Source organism: Calonectris borealis, chromosome 13 (genome assembly GCF_964195595.1).
Source record: "Calonectris borealis chromosome 13, bCalBor7.hap1.2, whole genome shotgun sequence".
Classification (NCBI taxonomy): Eukaryota; Metazoa; Chordata; class Aves; order Procellariiformes; family Procellariidae; genus Calonectris; species Calonectris borealis.
In genome coordinates this window covers 19,919,545-19,945,059 of record NC_134324.1, presented here as the reverse complement: position 1 = coordinate 19,945,059, position 25,515 = coordinate 19,919,545, and the positions used below count along the sequence as shown (strand labels likewise).

The following is a 25,515-nucleotide window of genomic DNA, read 5'->3' as shown; positions in this document are numbered from 1 at the left end:
GTAGTACTTACTCTTCTCTTGCTGTTACTGAGCATGCTTAATGTCGTAGTTCTGCATGCTTACAAAACTTTGGGTGTGAATATCAGAAATTTTCAGTAAGCTTCTAAACCTAGCTTGAAGGATGTGAGTTTGCGGATTTTGCTTAGCACCATTGCCACAAGAGTCAATAAGAGGGATGCCTGATTAAGAAGAGACTTCCGTACAGGTCATGACTTAAGGTTTACCCTGGATATTTTGGGGAGAGGAATGTGAGGATCCACTGGTAGAGTATGGTAGTGTTGCTATTAGTAAGGGTTTGACCCTCGCAGTCCGGCACAAGCAGTTTTTAGCTAAAACAATATTATAAGAACACTGTAAATGCTCTTTTACTCTGGAATGAGACTAAACACTAGGACATATCAAAGACAAATATTTGAAAGCCAGAAAACTGCATAAAAAGGGCAATGAATACAGTTATGCCTAATGATCCAAACTGAATCTTAATTAGGACCCCATGCCTTCCATCTTCTTTAAATGTTGCCATCTTTTTTCTTTTTTTTCCTCTTTTTTTTTTTTTTTTGATGGTCACTTGCTTGATAAGCACACTTATAGCTGTAGGAACTGAACCTGAAAATTTTAGAACAGATGTATCCTTTTATCTATTTTAAAGATGACTGTTGCATATAACTAATGTTTACAGACTAGGAACAGTCAATAAAGGATTTATGAATATTAGATTCTATAAAAGACTTAAGTACCAAAAAGTTCCAGATCCCTGAGCCAGATACATTTTTCTGCAGTGCACGAGACTGAAACCACTGTCTCCTTGCGTCAGTGACTATCTGCCTCACGTGGTTCAGAAGGGAGCTGCTGAGGCTGTGTGTCTGTATTCACCTCAGCCCCGTGGTCCTTGAGTTCTTGTGGAAGTAGGTATCTTTGCCCTTTTGAAGAACTGAGTTTGCTTAACCTTAGAAACGAGGCCCGGAGAGAAGAGGTGTCTAGTGATCAGAGTGTGCTTCAATTCCCCTTTCTCCTTCCAAGAGAGTGCTCGTTACTCAGCTTTTGGCTATTGGTGTGGATGCACTACTTACCTTTCCTCTTGATGCTTTCACCTATAGAAAATTACTATAGAAGTTACACTGGGCTAAAGAGAGCAGAAGAAAAATAGCATGAGTGTGTCGCCTAGTGGGTAGGGCAGTTGCCTGGAAATAGATTTAAATCATCTCAGGCAGAGGAAGCGATCGAAACTAGTGTGTTGTATAGTAGGCAGTATTCACTTCTAAGTTTTGGAAGCAGCTGTATCTGCATGTCATGAGGAATCTGATACTCTGTGTGCCTGTTATAACAAACCTTGCAAGGGATTTAGATTTCCAGCTCCAGTTGTCTGGAAACCAGTCAATCGATGTCTGAACTGGGTACCTGAATGCTAGTTCCATTAAACTGAAAACCAGAACTGCTGAAACACACAACTCTGGAACGCTGGTGCCTTGGGAACTTTAAAGCTAAGAAGGTCACTGTTAACAAAATGTATTCCACATCAGGCAGCAATAGGGTAAAAATTTCCAGGATCTTTTTTTTAGCTTTAAGTGGAATTCAGACACACAAGATTTCAGTGGTCCAGGTCTTAACATGTTTCTGCACTCTGATGACATTGATAAAACTTCTTTTTACTTCTGACGTGCAAAATCAGATCCTTTAAACACTGCAATGTATTGGCCATGATAATTGTTCTTGGTGCACAGGAAACATGAGGTTGGCCAACACCGCTTCTGGAGAAGACTGCTGTGGTTCAGAACTGTATGGATACATACAGCATTACTGATAGTTGACTGGAAAGCTCTTACTTTGTCAAATGCTTCAGCCCATTTCCTAATTAGTTTTGCAAAATAGGTTGGATAAATGTGGATGATAGTCTTTTTATACTTACGTATAATTATAACTAGATAATAAATGAAATTTGTGTAACTTCAAAGGCCAAATCTTCTGCTATTCACAAAGTGCATGTGTAACAGACCCTTTTCAATCTCCAGCCCAGCGGTTCACAATACAAATGCCCATTTAAGTTTTAGTCATGCTTCTATGTTAATTCAATGACAACAATTTTTATATAAAGGGGTTCAAAGCTGACAAGGAAAACTGTATTAAAACGCTAGGCTATTTCTTCTTTTTCCGCTTCTTGCTTCTCATAATTTTCAGGTGTTCCAGAGGCTGCTGTTTCATCAACGTTAGCGTATTCATTTGTCGCATTGCTTGATGGAACTGTGGTCGCAGGAATGTTTTCTTCATTAGGTACCTGAACATACTCTGCATTGGATTGTTTCTGAGCCATTTCTCTGCAGGAAGACAGGATGAGGATTGTGATTTCACATGTTGAAATCCCATCTACGCTAGAGTCTTTCAAAAGAATGAGTCTTTGTAGTTTTGTTGTCTAAAACAGTGACTCCCTTATTATTACGACACTGTTCCCCAAGAGCACCTGAAAAGGCTGCATCATCACTGCTGCTAAGACAGAAAGAGTGACAGTGTTAGATAATAAGACTGATCTGCATCACTGGTTTAAGTGATCCCATTAGAATAACATGGATTTTAGTATGTTTAAATGCTAGGCCAGCAAAGCAGAATGGGAAACTGAGTGCTGGCAAACAGTGTCTGAGAAGGGGTGGCAAAACACACTGCTTGCTGTGAGCTTTCTGAGAAATCCCATTCAAGTGCATTGAAAATAGAGTGCAGTCAGAAAAGAGCTATGAAAAGGCTGAAATCTAGAAAAATATTTTTAGTAACAGGTATGAATTCCATTTATCTTATCAAAATAATAAACCAACTCCCGATATTTAAGCACTTTCACATGTAAAAAATATCAGATGCTAGTGGATTAATTCAATGTGGTAAGATTTATTAGGATCCGAGCACAAAAGTAGATGTTAATGCTACATCAGTTGAAAGCAGAAATCAGGTGCATGAGTGACTGGCCACTGTCTGGATTAGCAGAATTCTGTATCAGGAAGTCTTAGACCTGTGCTATAGGGAAGTGTCCGGATGACATAATATTTTTTTCTGGCCTCAGCTGCATGTATTCATTTAGCATTTAATATCATGGGGCTAAATACAGTCTGTACAGTATATGAGATTATCCCTATTCTGAAGATTTGGCAATTTAAGGGAAAAATGAGCAACCCAAGCACAGAGGAAAAGACACTTCCAGAGCAGGTTCAAAATGGACATTCTGGGCTCCATTCTGTTGCCTAAACCTTGTGTCTCCTGCCATTTGAGATGCCTTAGAGTATTCCAAGCGTGTGTCCTGTAATTTAAAATAGCACTGAACTGAGGCCTCAGCGTTTAAATCCAGTAACATACAATCCCAGTAAATTTGCTGAGGCAATCTTTAGCTGCTCTTCCTTTTTTTACTTCCTCCACCTGCCATTAACAGTCACCATTAACTTTTAAATATTAAAAACTGTTTTTCCAACTTGCCACTTTTAGTTTGTGTTGTTTAAAAAACATTTACTTTACTATTTTAGATACTGCTAAGTGGTAGCTGCCTGTGAACATAGGGAAGAGGGTAATGGCAATTTCTGTTATGAGAGCAACAGCTTAAAAGCCACACATAAGCAAATATTGTCACTCTGGAAGTTTTCTTAAAACCTGTATCATTTACCCTTTAAAAAATACTTAGAGTAATTACATTTTACTTTAGTTCTGGATTATCAGCAGCGCTTTACAGAAATAATTGTCTTAAAATGAAGCAAACAGAAACTCTTACTGCATCTCGTTACTTGATGACTTCTTATTCTTCGCCTTCTTGGTTAAGACCCAGACGATAATGCAAATGATAGCAGCTGCTAGAATTGCTCCAATTAATGCTCCAGCAACAACACTACCGTCTGAATCTGGAAAGAAAAAAAGATTATTTGACTTTTTAAAAAGTATTTTTATTGCAAAAGCCCAAGGAAATTTAGTGGAGGAGCCTTTAGCAGAAAGAAGGCATTGGATTCAAAGCACTAAAAAACTGATTGACAGCTGTATTCCCAGGAGGGAGGCCAAAGATTCTGTAGGAAAGAGAGAACTTGTGCTTTTATGACCTTTGCTGCTTCCTTTCTTGTTGGTTAGCTCCCTACCCCAACAAACCCCATGTTTATGCCTGGGTAAGGGAAACATCAGGCTGTTAACACTGGCAATAGTTGAAAGCCTTTGTTCTTCAGTCATTGCAAACAAATTCTGAAATTCAGGTTGCCTTTGTCTCTGCCTTTTAGCTGAGATGTAAAATGTATGCTCTGATCATTTGTGAGCCCCCTTCTATTTCTACTTCAGTACAGCTTCTAGCTCTGACCTGTGATTTTCATTTTATAGACCACTGAGTAATTGAGTGACATTTCAGGGACATCTCTCGTGGCTGGTTGTACAACATATGCTTGGCTCTTTTTAAAACTTACTGCTTATGTGAAAAATCTGCATGCAGATGTGGTTGACCGCTGCTTGAGAACAGTCAGGTTAAGGTGCACCGCTGCTTGAGGGCACTCAGGATAAGGTATTTTTCCATGACTGCAGTATATTTTTAGCTAGTGATCACATCTACAGTGCCCCAGTCCTTGTACTACCACATTTCAGTGATGGTGGTAAATTCTGGGGTGGGGGGACCTCAGTGGGACTGTTGGCTGGAAGAAATTGCTCCAAACTCCATGCCTGTCAGTTCTCCGTAAAGGCTCTGCAGTCAGAGCCAGGTTCAGCTCCTGCTCCCAGTGGGAAATGAAGCTGGAGATGTTAAATGAGTTGTCTAGGTCAGTGTAAATTCTGGGCATGCCTGGCTGAAAATTCCAGAGCTCTCCAAAGCCCATTCTGTTCTTACTTGGAAAAAATCTGTGCTTTAAAGTTGTTACAGCATTTTTCTGCAAACCATGCATGTCATACATCAAATACGTGATTATTTTCATGCATTAAACTTACGTTTTGCAGTTAGGTCAAGCTCACAGGTGCTGTTCCCCAGGATGTTGCTGGCTATGCACTGGTAATACCCAGTTTCAAAGGTGGTGAGATTGCCAATGTAAAGAATGCCAGTCTTCGGATCTGTGACAAACAGAGCAGGTACAGATTACCCTTTATGTACTGTAGAGGCAAACGGTTTTCTTTCATTGGTGATACTGAGAGCTATTAAGAGATTGGAACCAGGGTTCTCCAATTATTCATTCATTTGGGGTTTTTTATATTCTTTAAATAAAAACCATTTACCTTCCTTGAAAATTACTACAGTGGATTCTGCAAGAGAATATTAGAACATGAGAAGTAGCCCCTACTCTGCAAATCAGTCTGTCTGTTTGATGTTTTACCCGCGGTGATACTATTTTCAGTGTAACTTCACAAATGAAAGTCTAACAGGTACTGAGGATTTTCGGGATAGAGGTCTTAGCACCTGAACGACAAATTAACTTAACTTATTCTGAGTATAAGTTCACTTAAAATTCCGAGGGAAGGGAACATTTCTCCCATTTTAACAATTTAAAGTCATGGCATAGACAAGGCTTTAACATGCCACACAATTTTTATTAAAACAAATAGAAAAAATGTCCTGTGTTTGTGACAGCTATCAGTGATTTGAATAAGTAAAAATCTGATTTTGTGACATTGACCGTCAGAAGAGGTGGATAAGTTTTAACTACCCTATGTGACACACAGTGTTTGAAATGGCTGGTACTATGGAATTCCAGATCTTGAACACGGTATGGTAGACCTGTAGTTACGTACTAAGTTGTTCAGTCACAGGCTTGAGGGTATTCTCATCTACTCTGTACCAGCGGTAGGTAGGGTGAGGCAATCCTTCTTCACATTTGCATAAGAGGTAGATTAGATGGCCTTTTTCAGGCGTTCCTTCTATTTTGCAGAAAGGTGTTGATGGTTTGACTGTAAAATAACAATGAGGAGAACAGACACATCGTGAGTACATACCTGGGACTGCAAGCATCCACCTCGAACTCTGGTGCTGTGCCTCTATAAGTAAAGAATTGAACCCCATCTACAAATTTCCATCTGAGAGCAGAGTCTCTTGTGGATCTGACCAAAGGCTTTCCCGTAAAGATTTGAGTAATATTAAATATATGTACATGGCCTAGGATACATTTTTATTATCTTTTCTTCCATTTGCATATTAAATATTATGGAGGTGTTGAGATGAAGACTATCAATTACTTTAATTATAATGGGCCAATCGCTATTTGTCATACACCATTCTGCCACATAGCAGCATTATTTTCTTTAGGGACACAGCAGGAGCTTTTCACATAAAGGGAGAGGGTCAAGCCCTGATTCTTTAGCATATTGCAGTTGTGGCGGAAATAAATTAACTACACTTCTGTTAAAAAATACATCTGTTTTGACAGCATTTCCTCACTTTGCACACAGGAGAAGATTCTGTCTTCACTTACACCTATTATTTTTCATTTCCTACCTATAGATATGCTGCTGTGGTTCTTTAGAGTACTGTCAGTGGAACTATACCAGCAATGAACACAGCCCAATTTTGTGTGCATAAATGAACAACCTTTCTTGGTTTTCATGTGAAAAGTACAATCTCTTACTCAACTGCTCCAAGATTTACTATTTGTTTGGGGAATTTTAGATGAGAATTAACAGTAGTACTTTGTTTTTTCAGAGATTGAGTTTACGTATGTCTTTTTGTTATCCCTGGCAGATAGGCAAATGATGTTGGAATCACGTTCTTATATGACTTTGATTTGTCACTCTGACCAGGTATGAATTCTAAATATAAAAGCAATGATTAGATGGGGTTAGTACAAACTTTTATCTTATTAGGAAGTAAAATATCTTATTCCACTGCTTTTCATCCTTTCTGACCTACCTGTTCGTGGTTGAACTATTGCTTGCTTCCATCCAAAATAGGCTTCGTACTACTTCCATCCAAAACATACTAAGCTTCTAGAGTTTCTGGGAACGGGGGTGAGCCAGAACCCTTGGGCTGTACTGCTGCCTCTCCCTAGATTTACGCACGTCATCATGACCAACATCAGCTAAAATTATTAAATTTTGGTCTTTGCTGGGGCTGGATTATCCTAGAAGTAATGGCTTCAGAGAAAAGTTGTCACTCCCAGCTAAAAGGGCTTTTTATTTTAATCAAAGTTAGTATCACTTTGTTTCCCGACATGAAAAGTGTAGTGAAGTTGGGTAATTCCAGCTACCCGCTTACCTGCTTACGTTAGGTAGCTTTTTGAGAGCACAAAGTGAACCTGAAGGCCGCTCATGGGAGAACGAGATTTTACCGTAGGTCAAGCGAGGGTAGCTGCGGAGCGGTGCCGGGTCTGCTCCGTCTGGAAGCTAGAGGGCACCCCCGGCTCTGCGGCTCCGGAGCCCTCGGGAAGAATCTCTGCGCCGGTGCATCAGCCAGCCCTTCCTCTGCATCACGGGCCTTGTTTATCACAGTTCTGTTATTCCCTCTGGTCCTACGTATTTTGAGCCGTGAATTCAGTGTTTCATAACAAGGGAAGAAAACTGCAATACGAGGCACTTACCCAGCACGCTGACAATCACAGATTTTTGACTCTGTCCAGCTTCAGCCTGTGGGCTGAAAACTTCACAGGTGTAGGAACCAGTGTCTGAGGGTTGCATGTTGGAGATTGTTATTGATGCGTTCCCTGGACCTGTTGCAGCTGTTATCCTGTTCTTAAACTCTCCGTAGGAGTAAGACTGGCCTTCTGCATAATAATAGATCTGTGATAAACAATCAATTGTTAGTTTAATAACAAGAGATCTTACTGCCGCTTTGTTTGGTACTCATAATTGGAATATGGTTGATTTCTGATTAAGCCAAGCAATGTCACCCCCTTTCTTGCCCCCTCCCCCGAGAAAGCAGAGATGAAAACCTGGTACATTTGAATATATATTTCTAGTGGTTCTTAAAAGATAAGCTTTTCAGAAATGGGATTTTTTAATTGTGTAAATGGACAGTAGCTAGTTCTTTGTGGATACTCCAGTCACAGACTGATGCATTTGCAAAAACAAAGGTGAGACCATTGACCATCATATGACAATTCTGTGAAAAAAATACTAAGTCATGCACAATGAATGGTGGTACTAATTGAAGCACTGGTAATTTTTTATATTGTTAATAACCATCTCAGTAGAAGATTGTGACAAGAATGGACCTGTCGTTGCAAAAAGTGGATGGCTGCAGAGCTTTCCAAAGATAGAAGCTAGCAAACAGAGAACTGAAATGAATCCACAAGACATAGGTCTAAGCAAACAAGATGCCTGATCTGTTGGCAGTAAATTTGGAAGCAATAAAAATGCAGCACAAGAACACCAGCAGAATCATCACACATGCAATTAGAGCAACCATGCTGTTCTCCTTGTTTGTGTCATCAGGGTCAGAGCCAGTGTCATGGACTATCTTGGTTTTTTGAGTTTATACCATACATAAGTGGAAGTCAAGAATAGCTGTTGGCCTCAGTGCTTGGAGAGGCACCTATTTGGGATCAAGAAGTTTCCCTTTTGCTAAACAGTAAAAAAAGTTTTGCAGACTTATAGACATAGTAAGGATAAATGTCTCTAAGGAACGCAACATTTCCTCCCAAATAAAAATTTGCTGTTTAACATTGACTGATGTAACAGACTTCAGTAGCATCAACTGTACTTAACAGCACTGTGGGAGTAGAATTGGCCTCATAAGCTTACAAGCCCAAACTTCTTGTCTGTTGGCTGAAAGGAGAGCTAGAATTGTGTCCATTGTGGAGCCTGGTTGGTAGTCTGAGACTTGGGCCTTGAGTCTGCTTAGGAACTGCAGTATCTCATCTGCTCTGGGGTAAATATAATAGTTCTCAAGGAGTACACACACTCTGTCCAGTCTAGCTCTGCTGTGAAACCAAGATCTGAAAGAACAAAGCTAATACGGAAAACTATGGAACATTATTTTTCTCAGATGTTAATGATAGTGTTGTGTAAAAGTGATAGTATTTGGGGTAGGCAGTGTGTTCCCCAGTGTCTACATGCACAAACTCCATTGTCCAGGCAAAGTGAACAGTTCCAGCATACTCAGTCATTTTTTTAAACTGGTGAGAGGTAACCATATAGAATTACAGGTTAGACCCAAATAGATCTAACATCGTTACTATGACAGTATTCCAAAATCAGCAGTGTAAATGTATTTATTGAAGTTGGACTGACAGCATGTTTTTTAATGGGAATAGCTGGAAAATGCTTGTAGGAAAAAGCTCCACAAACTCCTGTGAAATGCCATTCACACTTGACTAGTACCAAAATTTCCTTTTGGTCAAAGTTCCCTGCCTTTAGGGACGCTGCAGATCCCCAGGCAAGAAGTTGCTTTACTTTGCAGATCAACTGATTGCATTTTGAATTAAGAATATTTCTTCTTAATTCTATTTATCCACCCTGATACAGTGTTGACTGAAGTCTTTAAGCAATGTTATCTGAAAGCCTTTATTAGCTTAAGGCAAGCTACACCCCAAAACTGCCAGAGCACAGCTGGTTTATGCAATGATAAGGCTTTGAAATGAAGGTCGGAACCCAGACTGGACAGCACCAGCGGCTCCGGTACTGCAGCTTGGCCCCATCTCAAATGCAATTTTGCCTACTTTCCAGCCAGACTTTATCTTTCCCTGCCCCAGGATTGCAAACACCAGGTACAATTGATGCAGGGCTCTCAATACCAAAGCTACACTACTGCATTGCCAACATGCGGAAAAACGGTGTTGCAGTGAGGAAGCGTAAGAGGTCCAGTGTTAGCAGAGCAGCAGACTAGGTTAGAAAGTCTGCTGAACAGCTGGATAGACTCTCCAGTTTCCATTGTTTGCGTGCATTGCCATCAGTTTTAAAACTGATTTTATGCTTTGCAAATGTCTAGAGATGGACCTCTATTGCAAAACTAGAGCCTGGATGCACACCCTTGTATTCCCCAAGGAAGGAGAGTGTTTAAAATACGGAGTTTGGTTTAAGCAAATCTCTCATCAAAAAACTGATCTACCTGTAATTACAAAAATACCCTGGCCACACTTGTCTCATTCTACATTTATCGGAGTATGAGCAACAACAGAGCATTATACACTGTTCCTTGCAAGGGTCCGAAGTTACAAGGACTGTGACTTCTGACTTCAGGCTCCTCTTAAGCTGACTTTCCTATATAGATCTCAGCAGTGATGGGCTGGATTTGCATCTCCTCTCGATCAATTGCATCTGTTTGAGGGGGGTAGGGAAAGAACTTCCATCAGCTCTTCACACTAATGTGAAATTAAGTTGTACAATGACTTAAATGAAGTGATGCGTGACTTGCAGCAGCAGGAGAGGAGAGGCAGGCCCATTATATCCTACTAAAAGGCCTGATTACTGAAAAAAGGGACTAAATTCTACTCAGTATACCTCAGAGTGATCTGGGATTTATGCGAGAGTAAACAGTAGCAGAAGCTGCCCACTGAGTGCTAGCTTAGCTATGGCACATGTTCCTGGGAAATAGGACTGGCACTACAACGAGTCTTAAATGCAGTCAGGGCATGCCAATAAACATTAGAGAGGAGCAAGCACTCCTCGGTGTATTTGATCTGAAGTCAGGGTGAATTACGTATCTAAACCCTCATACAATACACTGGAAAATTAATCCCCTGTGTTCTCTCTTCCTGTCTGAATGCATGCAGAGAAAATATTTTGTGTACACTGTTAAATCCAAAGCAGGTGTCAACACAGCAGAGAATGTTTGTTCTCTTCATGGATTTAAACAGAATCTTTCTGGGTTGTTTTTTTCAACTATGAACATGAAGGCAGTGGAACATCTTAAGGAAATGCATTCGGTTCCTCTGCAGGCTCCTGCCTGTTCTTTGTTCCTCTGCTCCTGTATGATGCTTATCTCACTGGCTCTGGAGTTTATTGCCTGAAGGAAGGAGGTAAACACCAAAAAGGCTGATTAATGTTGTGATTAATTACTGACTGTATATCTTGTCCCAGAGGTATGACTGGATTGTGTACACAGGAAATTTCATTTAAGAGGAACATGTTTCAGTTAATTGGCTGTGAATTCATAGCCCATTTTAAACAATACACTCAAAATGAGTATTTTAAACCCTTGTTCAAAGTGTTTTTATGCTGTCATTGAAAAGCTCATGTTTGTGCCTTTCAAAAAACTGAAATGAAAATCTTTGCAAAAATGTTTCTGTTCCGTTTCAAAAGTAAAAAACTTGTTTTTTGTTGATGATATAGAAGACTTTTTATTTTTGGGCAACTGACAGCTAACGTTCCCTCCTACAGCCACACATCTCATTGACATTTCTTCCCATTTTACCTAAAATGTCCCTAAAATGTCTGTATGGGAAAACTGTAAATTTAGTCAATGGTAGACTTTTCCCGGAAGCCTTTTTAAATTGATGTGATAAATATATTTAAAGTGCAACATCCTGAACGTAAAAAAATATGAAAGAGATCTGCTGTGCTTCTCTTGAAAAAATAAGCTTTTTATGTCCTCAAGCAAATCATGAGCAGCTGTAGTGAAGTCAATGGTTTACCAGCGTAAAAACAATATTGAGGATGCAGTAATGGTCGCTGCTTCTCATTACCAGCTAGTTTGCTCATGCAAGTTTTTATATAATGGTGCCTTTTCACATTTCATGGGAGCAGCTGCCTGGGATGACTAATCAAACAACTGACAGAAAAAGGAGTGGGGATTATCACTCCTAAAAATGTTGTCCGTAATAACTCCACAGTCTAAAAACCAGTTTCTGCAAAACAGCTAAGTTGCCCAGAAAACGTCTCCCTGACCTTAGAAGGGATTGTAGTTTAGTTGGTTATTCAACCCATGGGCCAGGCAGTGCCTAAAGCCGCTCATGTCAGCAGCCATCCTTCTCGGCTTTCTAAAGCAGTGGTATAGTTACTCTGCATTTCCACAGTCACAGTTTCTGCTGCAACCAAGGAAAGGATTTGGGCTCGTAGACTTCCAAGGCAGTTGAGTCAATTATTTGTGTACCTGTTTGGGGAAGCTGGGTTACAAACAGAATAGGGAGTTGGGAATGATCATACTCGTTTGGAAGAAAATGTTGGTAATCTCAATGCAATCCAGATGCTGGAGACAAGATTATTTGTGTCCCCAATTCTGAAGGATCTGGTACATGATCTGGTACATGAAATCACATGTCCTTTTCTTCTCCTTTAGCCTGACTTGTGGGAAGGCTGCTCCTCTTCTAGTGTGATGGTGAGGAAAGTATTCGCCTGCAGAGGAAGCAGTTGGCAAAGCTGATGCTGAGTTGAGGATTTTCAAAGGCTGCCAGATGTTTGGCAGAGAGTGAGGAACCCACCTACAGGTTTTCTTTATACAACTTCCATAGAAAGATCTTCCTTAGGGGGTGGAGGTTGTATGTGAAAAAGCAGGCAGTAAATTAGAAGAAACATGCCTCCATCTGCTTCCTTTCTTCTTGGGGCAGGACAAATACATACTAGAATTTCCATAAATATGTGTCTCTCAAATGTCTTTGGATGGACTCATTCATAATGGCCAGGTCAATATTCCTCTCACCCCCCATCTCCTGCTGTCATTGCATCACATTGCTGTACATGCCTAGTACATCTGGATATCAAAATTGTAAGATGTACTTGAAGAAGTGTTACAAAATGTCCCACTTAATCTCCACACTAGTCTTAATTTCCTGACTGGGGGGCAGTTTCAGGACATGACTTCCTTTCCAGTACCTGTCTTCCCTCCCCCAGCCCCTTCTCACTTTCCCCCACGAGCAGATGTAAAGCTATAGCATCCTGTTCAATGACGTTTCTCGAGGCTGATGTATTCAGCATCTGATTCACAGCCTTTGCCTGGAGAGTTGTAAAGCTCAGGCGTTCAGAAGGCCCCGTCATTGGGTTGTTTTATCATTTTCTGTTTGACATTTTCACAAGCTCCTAGAAAAAGAACCGTTAAAGTCTCTTTCTCACTGATAAATGCAAAGGAGGATATTAACAACTTTACTGGTTTGACATCATGATCTCTCTTTGAATTCTGAGTACAGACAGAATTTATAAAATAACAAGGGAAAAAAGTGTTCATCACTCCCTTAAGCATCTTACCATCTAATTAGAGAACAAATGCCACACACTCAAAGTGTTAATTAAAGCCCAAGGCTCAGATTCTGAACTCGGTTAGATAAGAAAGCAAATGCTCACGCATGCATTGATTTCTTTGATGTGTGCCATGTGACTGAGTCTGGCCCCAAATGCCTTTTTTCATCCACAGCTTCTTTTCACACATTTTTTGTCAAAACTCTGATCTGCCAGACTGTAGTAGGGATATTATGTCCTGTGTTACTGGGATTTTTGCATAGGTAATTGAGAACTAGAAGCGTCTTGTCACAATTGCGTATTGGTAGAAGAAGAAAGGGATGGAGTCAGAAGTCTTTAGAGGATTAATCATTCAGCAGCTTAAACTAGTGCAAAATACTTTTGAGGAGCAGCTCTTTCATGTTCTCACAGTATCATTCTTGTGGCTGAACTACTAGTGAATAATTTCTACAGTGCGACAAGCACAAACGTGTTTTCTCAGTACATTTGGTGCAACTGCTCTTCAGCAGTTATTATTAGACCTCAATTTACATTGGGTTGTACCCTGTACTTCATGGTGAGACAGGAATCCCGCTGCAGTCAAAGAGAGTTTGGAATGGATTACGGCTGGGATGTTGAGCTGACAGCTGAGAGGAAGCCCGTTCAGCAGGCAGCTTAGTGTCCCTCTGTATCCATTGCATCTCAAAATGTTGTAATATTCTAGAAAAGAGATTTAGGATGATTTTTTTTTTTGCTATGTAAATATGTAGCCCCAAATTTGCACTATCCAGACTTCTTCACATTCAGCCCAGAGGCTCCTGGTGTGTGGACATGCCCTTCAGATACCCTTTGGGTAGAATATTCCTGAAGGTGCTAGTTCAGCCACCTAGAATAGCTGTGGGAAAAAAACAACAGCTACATCCAAAATAATTTAGATAGATAGAGGAAAATGCAATAAAAAATAGGGTGAGTTAAAAATTCTGAGTGATGCATCTGATTCAGCTTATCTCAGTCATATGCTGGTTCTACGATTTTACTCCGGAAGATGAATACGGGTCTCACAGTAGCATAAATCTAGTAGAAGCCATTTAGCTCTTTTTTTCCCTTAAGATTATGGGTATTTTTTTCTTACCTGGTGTCTCCAGCTACATCTTCCCCGTGCATCTGTCACATACACCATCTTTTGACAATGACTGACTGACTTTTCATCCATACTCAGAATACCGTGACACGGGGAACGCTGTATTTGAGTAAAAATGTGCTGATCTGAGAGTTAAATGAGACTTTAAATGTTCCCCCAAAATCAAAGAGCCTATTCTCTACACAGCTCCCCATCAGTACCATCAGTGCTGTTCACAAGGGCAGGGTGGCTCATGTCCAGCAGATTTTGCAGAAGATGTCTCAAGCCCTTGTCAACAGTGAGATGCAATACAATCTTATTTCTAAGTTTTACCTAAAATTAGGCAAACTAAGATTGAAGTCTAATGTTTTCTCCAAACACACCAGTTACAACCTGATCATTTTCTACGTGTCTCCACTTTCCTTTGTGTTCTCACTATTGTCTGCTTCAGTGTATCAGCTTATTTTATCTTCTCTCTGCAGACTGTCACCCCAGTGCCAGAGATAACCACAGGCAGTCCACAGTAATCCCACTGACATCCAGGGAGTCACTCTGACTGTAATGACGTGACAACAGCGTCTCCATTCCTCTGCATTGGAGGTGTTGCCTCTGCTTTCCATTAAGCTATTCCTTTTAAGTGCTTGCTCAGTCATCTAAGTGCTAGATAAAACTCGATTTTAAAAAATCATCTCTAGGCAAAAAGAAATGCTTATGTATCAGAGAGGCCCTTTCCAGGAAGTTTTCCTGTACTGCTTCAGGCGGTGCTTTGCACAGGCTCATCTTCGCTCATGGGCTGGAACTGATGGCTCTGCTCCCGAGCCAGTGTCCCTTGCAGCACTGGCAGCCTCTGCAGCACACGATCTCGGTTGTCTCTGGCTGAAAGCGCGTGATGGGGTCTCAGGAACTACTCACACTACATGGGGAGGAATTTGTTCTTTCAATAGCTTTTATGGGAACCCCACACTTACAGGGCTGACTGGCCCCTGGCTCTCACATGGTAGCCCAGTGCCCATGCCTGTGCCTTGCTTTGTGCTGGGCAGCGGAGCTGTGCTAGCATTGGGACTGCTGATAATCTGAATTCAGGGTTTCAGGGTGAAAGGAGCAGACACAGTTGCGCTTGGATCACTCTTCTTGCATCTCTTTCCTTCCTTGGGGTCCGCCACCCTGTCCCCTGTTCCTGAACAACACGACACAAGCCTGCTCGCTCCTGTGAAGATTTTGCGAAGTGGCTTATCGGGCCTGCAAGGCTGGGAATAAGGACATGACTAGACTTCTCGTAAGGGAATAGTGCCATCTTCCTCTTCTGTATGGTTTTCAGTAAGTGAAACCCTCCTTGCCCCTATCCACTAGTGATACTTTCTTGATAGTACAGATATGAGAAAAATACGGGGCTCTGGCAGGGTGAAAGCCAATATATAAAATAAATGGAAGATATTATTGCTGTTACATGCTGTTACAAGCTGCTAACACTCTTTCCCTCTCAGTTGCTCATCAGTAGTTTTACCAAAGCAGTGTCAATGTCACTGTTTGCAAATATTTCAAGCCCTCTCTTTTTTTTAGAGAACGTTTTCATGAGAAGTCTATCAGTAATTCAGTTTCTCTTACAAGTAACAGTCATTCGTGTCCTTTACTTACCTAGTGAATTTAAAATTTCCATCAAGAATTCTGCCCTGGGCCTATCTTGGGTAGCCACACAGTGTCTCTGATAATTTCACTTACTTTAACTGTGGGTGGCCTGGGCTGGAGGCTCAAGGTGTGGCCCTGGTTAGGTTCAGGAGTTGTATTTAGCTTTGCAAGGCTGTAGCCTCGCCTGGGCAGAGTCAACAGCAGGCTTCAATCCTTCAAACATTTACTTAGGTGCTTCACACCGAGGCCAGCCGAGTGACTCAGAGCATGAAATGAAGCACAGATGTAGATCTTAGCAGGAGTTGAGTCTTTATCTTATGAACCAGGCCAGGCTGTGAGCAGGAGTTGAGTCTTTATCTTATGAACCAGGCCAGGCTGTGATGTACTTTGTTACCCTGGGTGAGCTGAGTAAGTAGAGTTTGTCTATATGTAAAATAGAGATAGTTCAGTGTTGGAAAGTTCTCAAGATCCTTGGCTGGGAGTTATAATTTTAAAATTAAATTTATCATTAAAAAGACATGTTGCTAAGGAGTAAATGACAAGGAGAAAAAGTTAAAAATACATATGGCATCCTATTTTCCATGAGTTGATATTTACATTATTTAGCTGAAATGAGGGGACTTACTTCCACTAGAGAAACTTCTCAGGAGACGAGCAGAGTTAAGCTCCAATTAGTAAAAAGATCTATATTTGCACATTATATATAGCTGCACTGTCTTCAAAACAGCACCGCGAAACACCTGCCATTCTGCTGTTTGCTGCCTCCCTTTTCATCATACTGTCTGTGAACAGCCTGTTTGTGGTATTTCATCCTCTCCGGTGTAACTGCCATGACTTTTAACTGTCGAGCACCTGCGCCAGCATCGTGTAAGGTGGGCAATGCGGAACAGGATGTGAAAACACCAGAACAAACAGCAAAAGACACCAGCCAGCTTCACAAAGCCAGTGCTGGGAGGCAGATCTGCATCAGGTCTGCGAACTAATGAACAGCACTTCCTCACCTTGAAGCAAGGTAAAATCTGTTGCTGAATACTCTGGGGCGTTAAATTAACACTGGCACTAGTCCTGATCCTGATCTTATTGATTGCACTCCAGACAGGACTGTAGCTGAGCCTATGTATTTCAAAATACTGCAAAATCTGTAATGTAAGCAGCAGTGTAAAATACTGACATTCTTTTTTAAAAGGGTACCTATGGCCTCTGTCCTTATTATGTCCTAAAATCTAGCAATTTAAAGCTCACGTTCATTAATGCTTCAAGCCAAAGGCATCTTAATACATAAATTTGCCTTAATTAATTCTAATGTTCTAGTTTGCTCTATTATTTGCTGCCACTGTAGAGAGAAAGGGCCATATTCTCAATTACGTAAATAAACATTATTTATTAAAACCAAGATTTTTCCCCCAGATATTTGTTATGGAGAACGTGCCCTCTGCTTAATCTTATTATTGTGAATAACATGGTCATCAAGACATCTAGCATTTAGTAAGATGTCAGGAATATTTAAAATTGTAGCAGGTGGGATAAGAAGATGTATTTTCTGCATAGTTTTTTATCCCACTTAAAATGCAAACTACTGTTCTGGTATTCAGTAAGGTACGGTGCCAGTCTTTTCAATTCAGTTGGTTTTGTCATCTTACCAGCATAAATATATTTATATATTTTTTACTTGCATTTTAGTATTCTTTAATCTAAACAATGAAGGCCAAAGCTGGCAATCTCCTCCATTGCCATGCATATATTTCCTACTTGGAACAAAATGTGAAACTTAACTTCAGCTATATGCCAAGCAACAAGGGCAAAACCAGGTTTGTAGAAAGAAAGATCATTTTTTGTTTTGTTTAAACTTGTAGGAGAAAAACATGCATGCTTTCAGGCACTCAGTCCTTTCTGAAACTCAGAAGAGTCACCAGCCTGAAATAAAAATAGCAACCTCGTATTGCTGTGGGTTCAGAGGGAGGTTGAAAATCCAATTTCATGTTCAGCTGTGTTGTGTAATTTCTTAAACCATATTTTCCACAAGCAGTCACAGTCCTTTCTTCCCAGTGTTTGCATTAACACGATTAATTTTATTGTGAATAGGTTCAAAATGGTAAGGAATTGCCATGTTGTGGTAAAAGGATACAGGGTCAAGTAATACAGGACTGAATGGGTTGCTAAAAGCATTTTAAAAAGAGTAGTGCCCCAGTCCTGCAGCTCTTCACACACATGCACCCTCCAGGCTCAGAGGAGCGAAGGGTATCCTCCGAACCTCGCTGAGCGTGCGAGCCAAGGAGAACTGGCACTGCAGCGAGGGAAATTTTACCTCGGTGTTCAAGGAGGACGGGATTAGTCACTAACCTGTGGCCTTTCCAGATTGAACTGACTTTATTTAATGAAAATGCAAATCGTCCATTACAAATGCATGTGTGTTGCGGTGTGAAAGTGAATTTACCGTGAAATTAGTTTCAGATAGGGAGAAAACCAGATGCAATTTTTCCCAATAGTGTTTCTTACAGTCCTTACAGGCACAGCTTTCCCATTGCCTGCAATGGGAGCTGCAGAAGCCGGGAATGAGTGCTGAAGGGACTGATCCATAAGGTTTCCACGTCATTTGGTAGCCTCACATCAGTTAGTTCTTATTCAGCATATTCTGAACCACCCACAGTATTTTATGACTATAATCCTCAGGGGCTATTTTCTCATCATTGGCCACAGTTTACAAATGGTTTTCCCCTCCTGGATCTCTTGAAACTAACTGATTCTCCCTCTAAAATACTTGCCGTTACAATCTGCTTATTTCTCTTGGTTGTGACCAGAAAATGTATTGCATTTATTGTCTTGCAATATGGAAAATTTGACGCCAGTAAAATAGAGAGACTAACCAAATCTGGAGAAGATGGGCTTGATACTATCTCAGTGTTGTACTTCCCACCTGAACAAGTGATTAAAATTGATGATGTAACATACTGGATCAAAATTATAATATATTGTACTATATACAACTTACTTGGGAAACCTGTGGCTACCATCCTTTCATGAATAATTCTTCATTTAATAAAATAGTTTTGACTTGAAAAAAGCAAATGATGAGTCACAACTATTCATACAATTAGTCAGGCAAGGTGTCGGTCTGGCATTCAGCTGGAGTCAGAATTTGGGATGGGCCCAGTGTTTGTACTTAGCACTGATGCAGTCTTTATCTGTGGCTATGATATACTGCAGGAGGTGAGCAGTTCTGTCGTACGTTAAACTGCTATTTCTTACATATTGGTTATTGCCGTTCAATATTGCCGTTACATACTGTACATTCTGCAAATTACAGAGTCTAATTCTGCTATAATTGATAAACCAAATAGAAGGTATAACTCTATCAGCAATGGCAAACCTCCTAACATAATACTACTAGGAAATTGGAGAACACGACAAGAATATCATCACTGTGGACTGTGACACTCTTGTAAGTCAAATCTCTTTACGTCAACTCTCAGGTGTAACACCAGGCAGGAAGGTTGAACTTTTAGGAAAAAAAACGTTAGCAACAGGATAAAAACAATGGGAGAGAAAAGCGACTGATTGTCTAACAGGCACAAGCCCGGCACCAGGGCACGGAAAAAAAATTAGAGTCCTCTTCAAGGATGCAGTAACACTTTTGATCAGCATTTCTTCTTGTAAAGGAAGGTGTTGCTGATTGCTCAGCACCTGTCAGGGCTGAGCTGATGGGAACTCGTACCCTGCATGTTATGCTGGGAGTGAGATTCCTGGATTCATTTCCCCACCAAAAAATTGAAGTCTGGGCAGTAGTGTGAGTACCTATAGGAAGTTACACATCCCACCCCTGCCTCCTTCCAGGCAGACCAGGCTGCTCTGCAAGGTCTTTACAGCCACATGAGAGGCTCGAGCAGTGGTTACAGCACTGGCTGTCCTTCCCAGTCCCGATGCTGTCTCCGTGCTGATACTCGAACCTACCATGTGGTCTTGTTATACCCCGGGGGGAGATAATGTTTGGTTCTGCTGCCTCTTGGGGTCTCAGGAAGGGCAGGGAGCATTTGCCTTTGATCTGTAATTGTTCTGCTACCACAAAGACACCCGTGGGATGCCGCAAAATACCAGCGCAAGTTTGCTGTGGCAGATTTCCTGCTATGACAAAATTCTAGAGACTCCTGCCAAAATACTCACTGCTGACTTTGCGCCGATAGCCTATCCTTGCGCACCGCTCCTCTTACTGAGCCGCCTAGCAGCAACAATAGCGGCTGAGTCAAGGAGCTCTCGTTTGACCCTTAAATGGGGGAGACATTGCCATAGGCAAGGGCGTCTCACCAGGAAAGCAGCCTTCACAATGGCAGGAAATATCCGCCAGACAAGAGAAAAGGGAGCTGGTCCAGGGGCCGGGGCGCCTGTGTGATTTTTGGACACCTGGTCTTTGCTTTGCTTCACGCTTCCTGTATGACTTGGAGCAAGTCGTTTGAGCATCTGAATCCCTTTTGTACCTTTTCATAAGTTTCTGAAGGAGTTCAGGCGTGCCAGAAGGCATTAGGAGCCTAGATAACTTTGTGCATCTGCCCCTAAATTTCATTGCACCCCAGTCCCTTGTGTTTATGGTGGGAACACCAACCTTACCTGCCTCCCTGGTCTGTAGTGAGGATAACACCACCAAACGTAACAAGATTCATTGAGGACTTAAGGATACCTTAAATATAACTTCATATCAATAACAAATAAATATCTTACGATGTGCAGTTGGCTCTCTTTGGCACTGTAAAAGCTCCACTGAATAAAGAAATTTTCCAGCGGTCCAGAACTCGTGTATGTGCAGAGGAGGGTTGCATTTCCACCTGTAGTGACATTCACTGTCTTCTCAGGGACAGTCACCACAATGCCGCTGACGTGGCCTGTGGGCAGTAAGTGTGGTGAGGAGAGATCAGCCAGGGCCGAGCCTGGGAGCCGTGCGGGAGTGCCTTGCTCCCTGCGTTATCGAAGAAACCCGTAGGACATGTCTAATCTTTCCCCTTTTCAGTACAGTTTCCCTTGGGCTTTGCATGGAAATTTTAGTGATAACAAGCTGGGAGTAGGTAAAAGCTAACAATCAAGTAAATCCCCTCGAATACCTGTGCCCTTAAAAAAAAAAAATTCTAAAAAAGCAGAGTTCCTAAGAACGTACTTGTTCTCACTTGCAGAGACTTGTCTTCTCACTAGGAGCCTGTGGCTAAACCAAACCTTTCTTCTGCACTCGCAGTGCTCTCCTGCACCTTGCACTCTCATTTGCACCTGTCTCTAGCCCTCTTTTACACCCTTCTTGCCCTCTTTTTTTGCAGTTATTCCTTTAGATGTCTCATTTTCTTTATCGCAGATCACCACCTCCTACAGCGTTGTCTCCTCTTACATTCTTATGTTCTGACTCGGACCCGGTGGCACTGTCGGGTTCCCCAGGCTGGAGCCCAGCAGCCTTTCTCCGCTTTTCTTTTGCTAATTACCTTGCTTTTGTTTAGATTTCTTAGGGCTTACATGCAGAAGCTGTTCTTTTCCAATGCTTTTACATTGGAAACTTCAAACTAACCTTTTTGGTTGTGACAAATTCTGTGATAACTTGATCAACCCTTTCTGTTGTGCAGAAGGGGAGCAAACATAACTTGTGAGCCCTTTCCCATAATGTTCTGATCGGTCTTGGCTACACAGCCGTATTAATGAAAGGAATCGAGCACCATCTTACAGTATTTATCTGTTTCTGTCCTCCATATAAGTTACTAGCAATGGTGACATATGGCAACAAAGCTAGAGCTGTCAGAAAAATAAGTCTGAATTTCAGGGTTTTGCTAGATCACTGAGTCCAGTTTTAAAGCTACTATCTGAAGATTCTGAAGGAGAATACATTTCTTTTGAATATGATGGAAAACATAAGTCTTTTGGAGCTTTCTGTGCAAAGCAGGCAAAGTGAGAACTTCATGTTAATAATAATTTTCACATGGGCTTATTGCACGTATGAATGATAGAGGCAAAACATACAAAATATTCTTCTCAACAAAGTATCTGTGCATCTTATGCTCGGGTGCTGCTTTTGAGAGTTTAAGCAGAACCTCCAGTAATACCAAAAGAGTATTTTGCTCAAATTATCAGCCCTATGAGAGAAAACATTGTTTAAAAAAGAAATATAATCTATTTTGACATTTTTAACCATGTAAATATTGCAGATTCATCAGTTGCTACAATATGCAAACCTATCTGAACCTAGAGTCTGAACTCTTCGGGGTCTGTTTTCCTTGTCTCATGGCTTCAATAGTAAAAGCTCACTGCAAGGAAGAAGGGAATAATCTACTTTCCATGTTAGTGGTGGCTAGGATGAGAACTAGCGGGTTTAAACTACAGCAAGATTTACATTATACGTGAAGACAGTCTCACAGAAATGGCTGGAGACTGACCTAGATGTGTCAAACCTGCCTTGGGGAAAGAGGGGATCCCAGTGCTGACTGCAAGTCCTGCTTGTCCTGTGAGTTCACAGTAGCTTAATCCTTACTGACATAGAATATAAAAGCCATGTAATATTATTTTAGATATCTCAGTTCACTGTTCTCAACTTTAAGAATTAGAGTTGGCCAGAGGATGATAGTTTCTTGCCACAATAATACTTCCAGGTTTACATGTATTTATTTTCTGCTCTTCGCTGGATTAAAGCTATGGTCTTTCAACACAGTGTCATTCTACTGAAAACATCAATTTTCCAGTCATCTGCTCCACGTATTTCCTTTATCATTCTCTGGTTTTGGAGTCAGGAGTGCCACAGAGCCTGGCTGTTATAAGCTTTTCCAGAAGAAATTAATTTTAGCAGAAACGACTCCACAAAGCATTCTAATTTCCATGAAGCTGTATATTTTGAAGAAATACATTTAGTTGAGATAGGCTTCGCTCTAGTAAAAATGTGAAGCCAAAACCTGTCAAACTTCCATTGTCTAGAGAGGCTGTTTAAAGCCATCACTAATTGTAAGATGGAGCTTTTGATGGAAAATGGAGTGAACTGGACCCGCAGAGCCTGTTCCCTCATCACGGAAGTTAATGGGAGTTTTGCTTTGCATTTAGTTCACTGTTTACCGTTTCAAACTCATAATCCCATTTCAAACATACAGGCCTTTTGGTTTAAATGAAAAAAGTGTATGAGTAAGAAGTAACTTAGTGAAAAAAGCTACCGTGAACAGGACCATAACTTGTTAAAAACAGTTGATTCATGTCTTTTACTCATCAATATTACGGTAAGACCGCTTCCTTGCTACAGAGGAAGTCATTGCAGTTAATTGGGAATCGCCCACTTTCACTGAAGTCCCATGCAGTTTTTAATGCTCATGAAGTAAATCCGAGTTTGCTGATCTTTTCCTAGCCACTGCAGAAACCCCCAGTCCAGTATGGACACACTGCTAGTCTTAAATCCAGAACTTAAAGTTAGAGGACATTGTTTTGAAAAGTGTTGGTGCTAACACTGAATTACTTTTCATTTCTAAGGCAAAAATGGGTGGGGTTTATGTGTGTGTGAGAGAGACAACATTGAAACACCAGGAGCAACTATTTTAAATATTTCTCTGGCGTCCAAACCAGTTAATTCCATTTTGAAAAGAAAATGTGGAAACTAACTTCCATTTTCTTTAGCGGATACAGAGGCTGTTCATCTCCATGGAGCATTAGACTTAAAATGTCTGCTTCTGTACGTATGAAGAGTAAGGCTTAGCACCATTAAATGTCCTTGAAACATGAATAATATATAATCTTTATACCACATAATTTCTAGATTCCACAAAGTATTATATCCTCACTTAACTTCAGGGAAATCCAAAGGATTATTTGCATGCTTAAAGTTAAGCATCCCCAAAAATTTTTCGGTGGGGGTGGGACCAAGGCAGCATTTCCCAGGGCTATTATCAAGAGGAGACAAAAACCGAATGTGAGAAAACCTAACCTTGAAACACTTGAAAGACACTAACGCTCTAAGTGAGAGCTCTTTGCCTCTCCCTGGCTTTAGAGCAAAGCATTAATTTACCAAAACTAAAATTCTGTTCTTGAGCAAAAAACTCTTACCAGTCAGTGGTCAGCTTGCTGATTTCCACAAAATGGCATAGCATTATAGCCATGATTTTCACTCCATCCTGAAATAAATCTTGAATGTTCTCCTAGTTTGCCAGTCAGGTTCACCTGCTCTCTTATTTCAACAAGTTCCTTTATTCCAGTGCTATTTCGATCAGTTTGTTATTCTTACCTGTAAGGATGGCTAGAACTGGAAATATCTTCAGCATTGTTGCAAACATCTCCTTGACGTGGGAGAGAAAAGAGACCAGATGCTGCTTCTGACCTCGACTAAAACTCAACTGTTATTTTTTTTAAGTGGGTTTTTGTTTTCCTTATCAGCTGTGTATCAACACGTCAATATGCTTTTTCATTCTCTTTTTTTATCACGTGTGCCTTTCTCCGACTAGTGGTGTGACTGTTCAGTTGAAATCATTTTGTGGGGTTTGAGGAACTGAGGGTTTTGTTAATAATAAACCTTTGAACCAGAGAAGCCCAGATTCTCCCACTTTTGCCAGGGCTCAGCTCTGAACGTGAGCACAATCTACAGACCCATTTCAGTGATCGCCTGTCGCAGCTCCATAACACCCAGAAGGAGTCTGAGTAGGAGCTCCCAAAGCTCCAAGCTGAGATTACCGATTACGGAGCAGGTATATCTCATAGCGAACGATTACAACCATCAATCCTGTTTTACAGAGGATACTGAACACCAATAGCATTAACTTTTGACTATTACCAGCCTGGGGCTCATTTCACACCATCAAACCAGAAACGAGTACCCTAACGCTAATCTTCCAAGCCACCCAGGGTTATTCTCCTGTGAAGGTAACAGATGGTACCTGTCAGCTGCTGGTTTTGCTTCTAGCTCATTGCTACTAGAAAGCAGCTCTGCCTGTTCAAATGTCACCTTAGTAAAAGAACAGAACACAGAAAGCAAAATCTGGTTTGATTTGATGATGGTTAAGGTTAAGTTAAGGAACAATGAAGAAGCTCTTGCTTACACCGCCGGCCCTTGGCTAAGAGGAGAGAACAGCCCAGAGTGCAGCAATGGCAGCAGTCACTTTGCCGTGGGTGGAGCAAAGACTCTTATCTCGAGATAAAATGGAAGGGGCCAGTACCAGGAACTGTATGTTAACAGACTTTGTGACTCAAATCTGTGTACACTGAAACGTATTCAGAAATGTTCCCTTCCAAGCAACTCCTTTGTATTCACTCTATAAATAGCAGTGTCAGTCATTAAAAAAATGAAGCCCAGCGGCACACCCAGAGCAAGGCAGCATTGCCCAGCCAAGCACTTGCCGATATTTAGGGGTTGCTTCTGTCGGCCTGAAACCTAATTAAAAAACTTCCTGTAGAATTCTGTGTTTAACTTGACAAAGCTCAGCAGCATTTCAACCGCTTTGTCTTCCTGAAATATGCTAAATATGTGATTGTTCAAAGACACCAAACCCAGCATAATGTGATTTACAAAGCTCTCTAGTTCAGTATCACATCTGATTGCTGGGGATGAAGAGTGTAATTAAAATTCAAACAAGTACAGTAAAAGAGCTGCTTTAAGCCTCTAAATCCATCATTAGGTTGACTTTCAAATGCACTTTACAGTTTGCTTGCTTGTTGCACAGCCTCATTTGTTGTCTAAAAAGTATTTATAAGCTTTTGCTGGAGTGTTTGCTGCCTAAAAGTTAATTCATGAACTCACTGTTATTTTCAAGCTCACAGAGAGTGAAACTCTGTAAAGGTACCAA

At 41.0% G+C, this 25,515-nt stretch overlaps 2 protein-coding genes across 2 annotated transcripts in view; one reads left to right on the top strand and one right to left on the bottom strand.

Moving 5' to 3' along the window:
• The window catches only part of LOC142087786 (synaptotagmin-like protein 2), an 82,699-nt gene that overhangs the window by 1,534 nt on the left and 55,650 nt on the right, over nt 1–25,515 (top strand). The gene's annotated exons all lie outside the window — the stretch shown is intronic.
• VSIG1 (V-set and immunoglobulin domain containing 1) lies at nt 398–24,046 on the bottom strand. The gene is made up of 8 exons (XM_075162418.1): nt 23,964–24,046; nt 20,459–20,619; nt 14,135–14,242; nt 7,494–7,692; nt 5,716–5,871; nt 4,921–5,040; nt 3,740–3,866; nt 398–2,312 (listed from the first exon to the last, which is right to left on the bottom strand). The coding sequence occupies exons 1-8, from the start codon at nt 24,010–24,012 to the stop codon at nt 2,129–2,131; spliced, it is 1,104 nt and encodes a 367-aa protein (XP_075018519.1). The 5' UTR covers nt 24,013–24,046; the 3' UTR covers nt 398–2,128.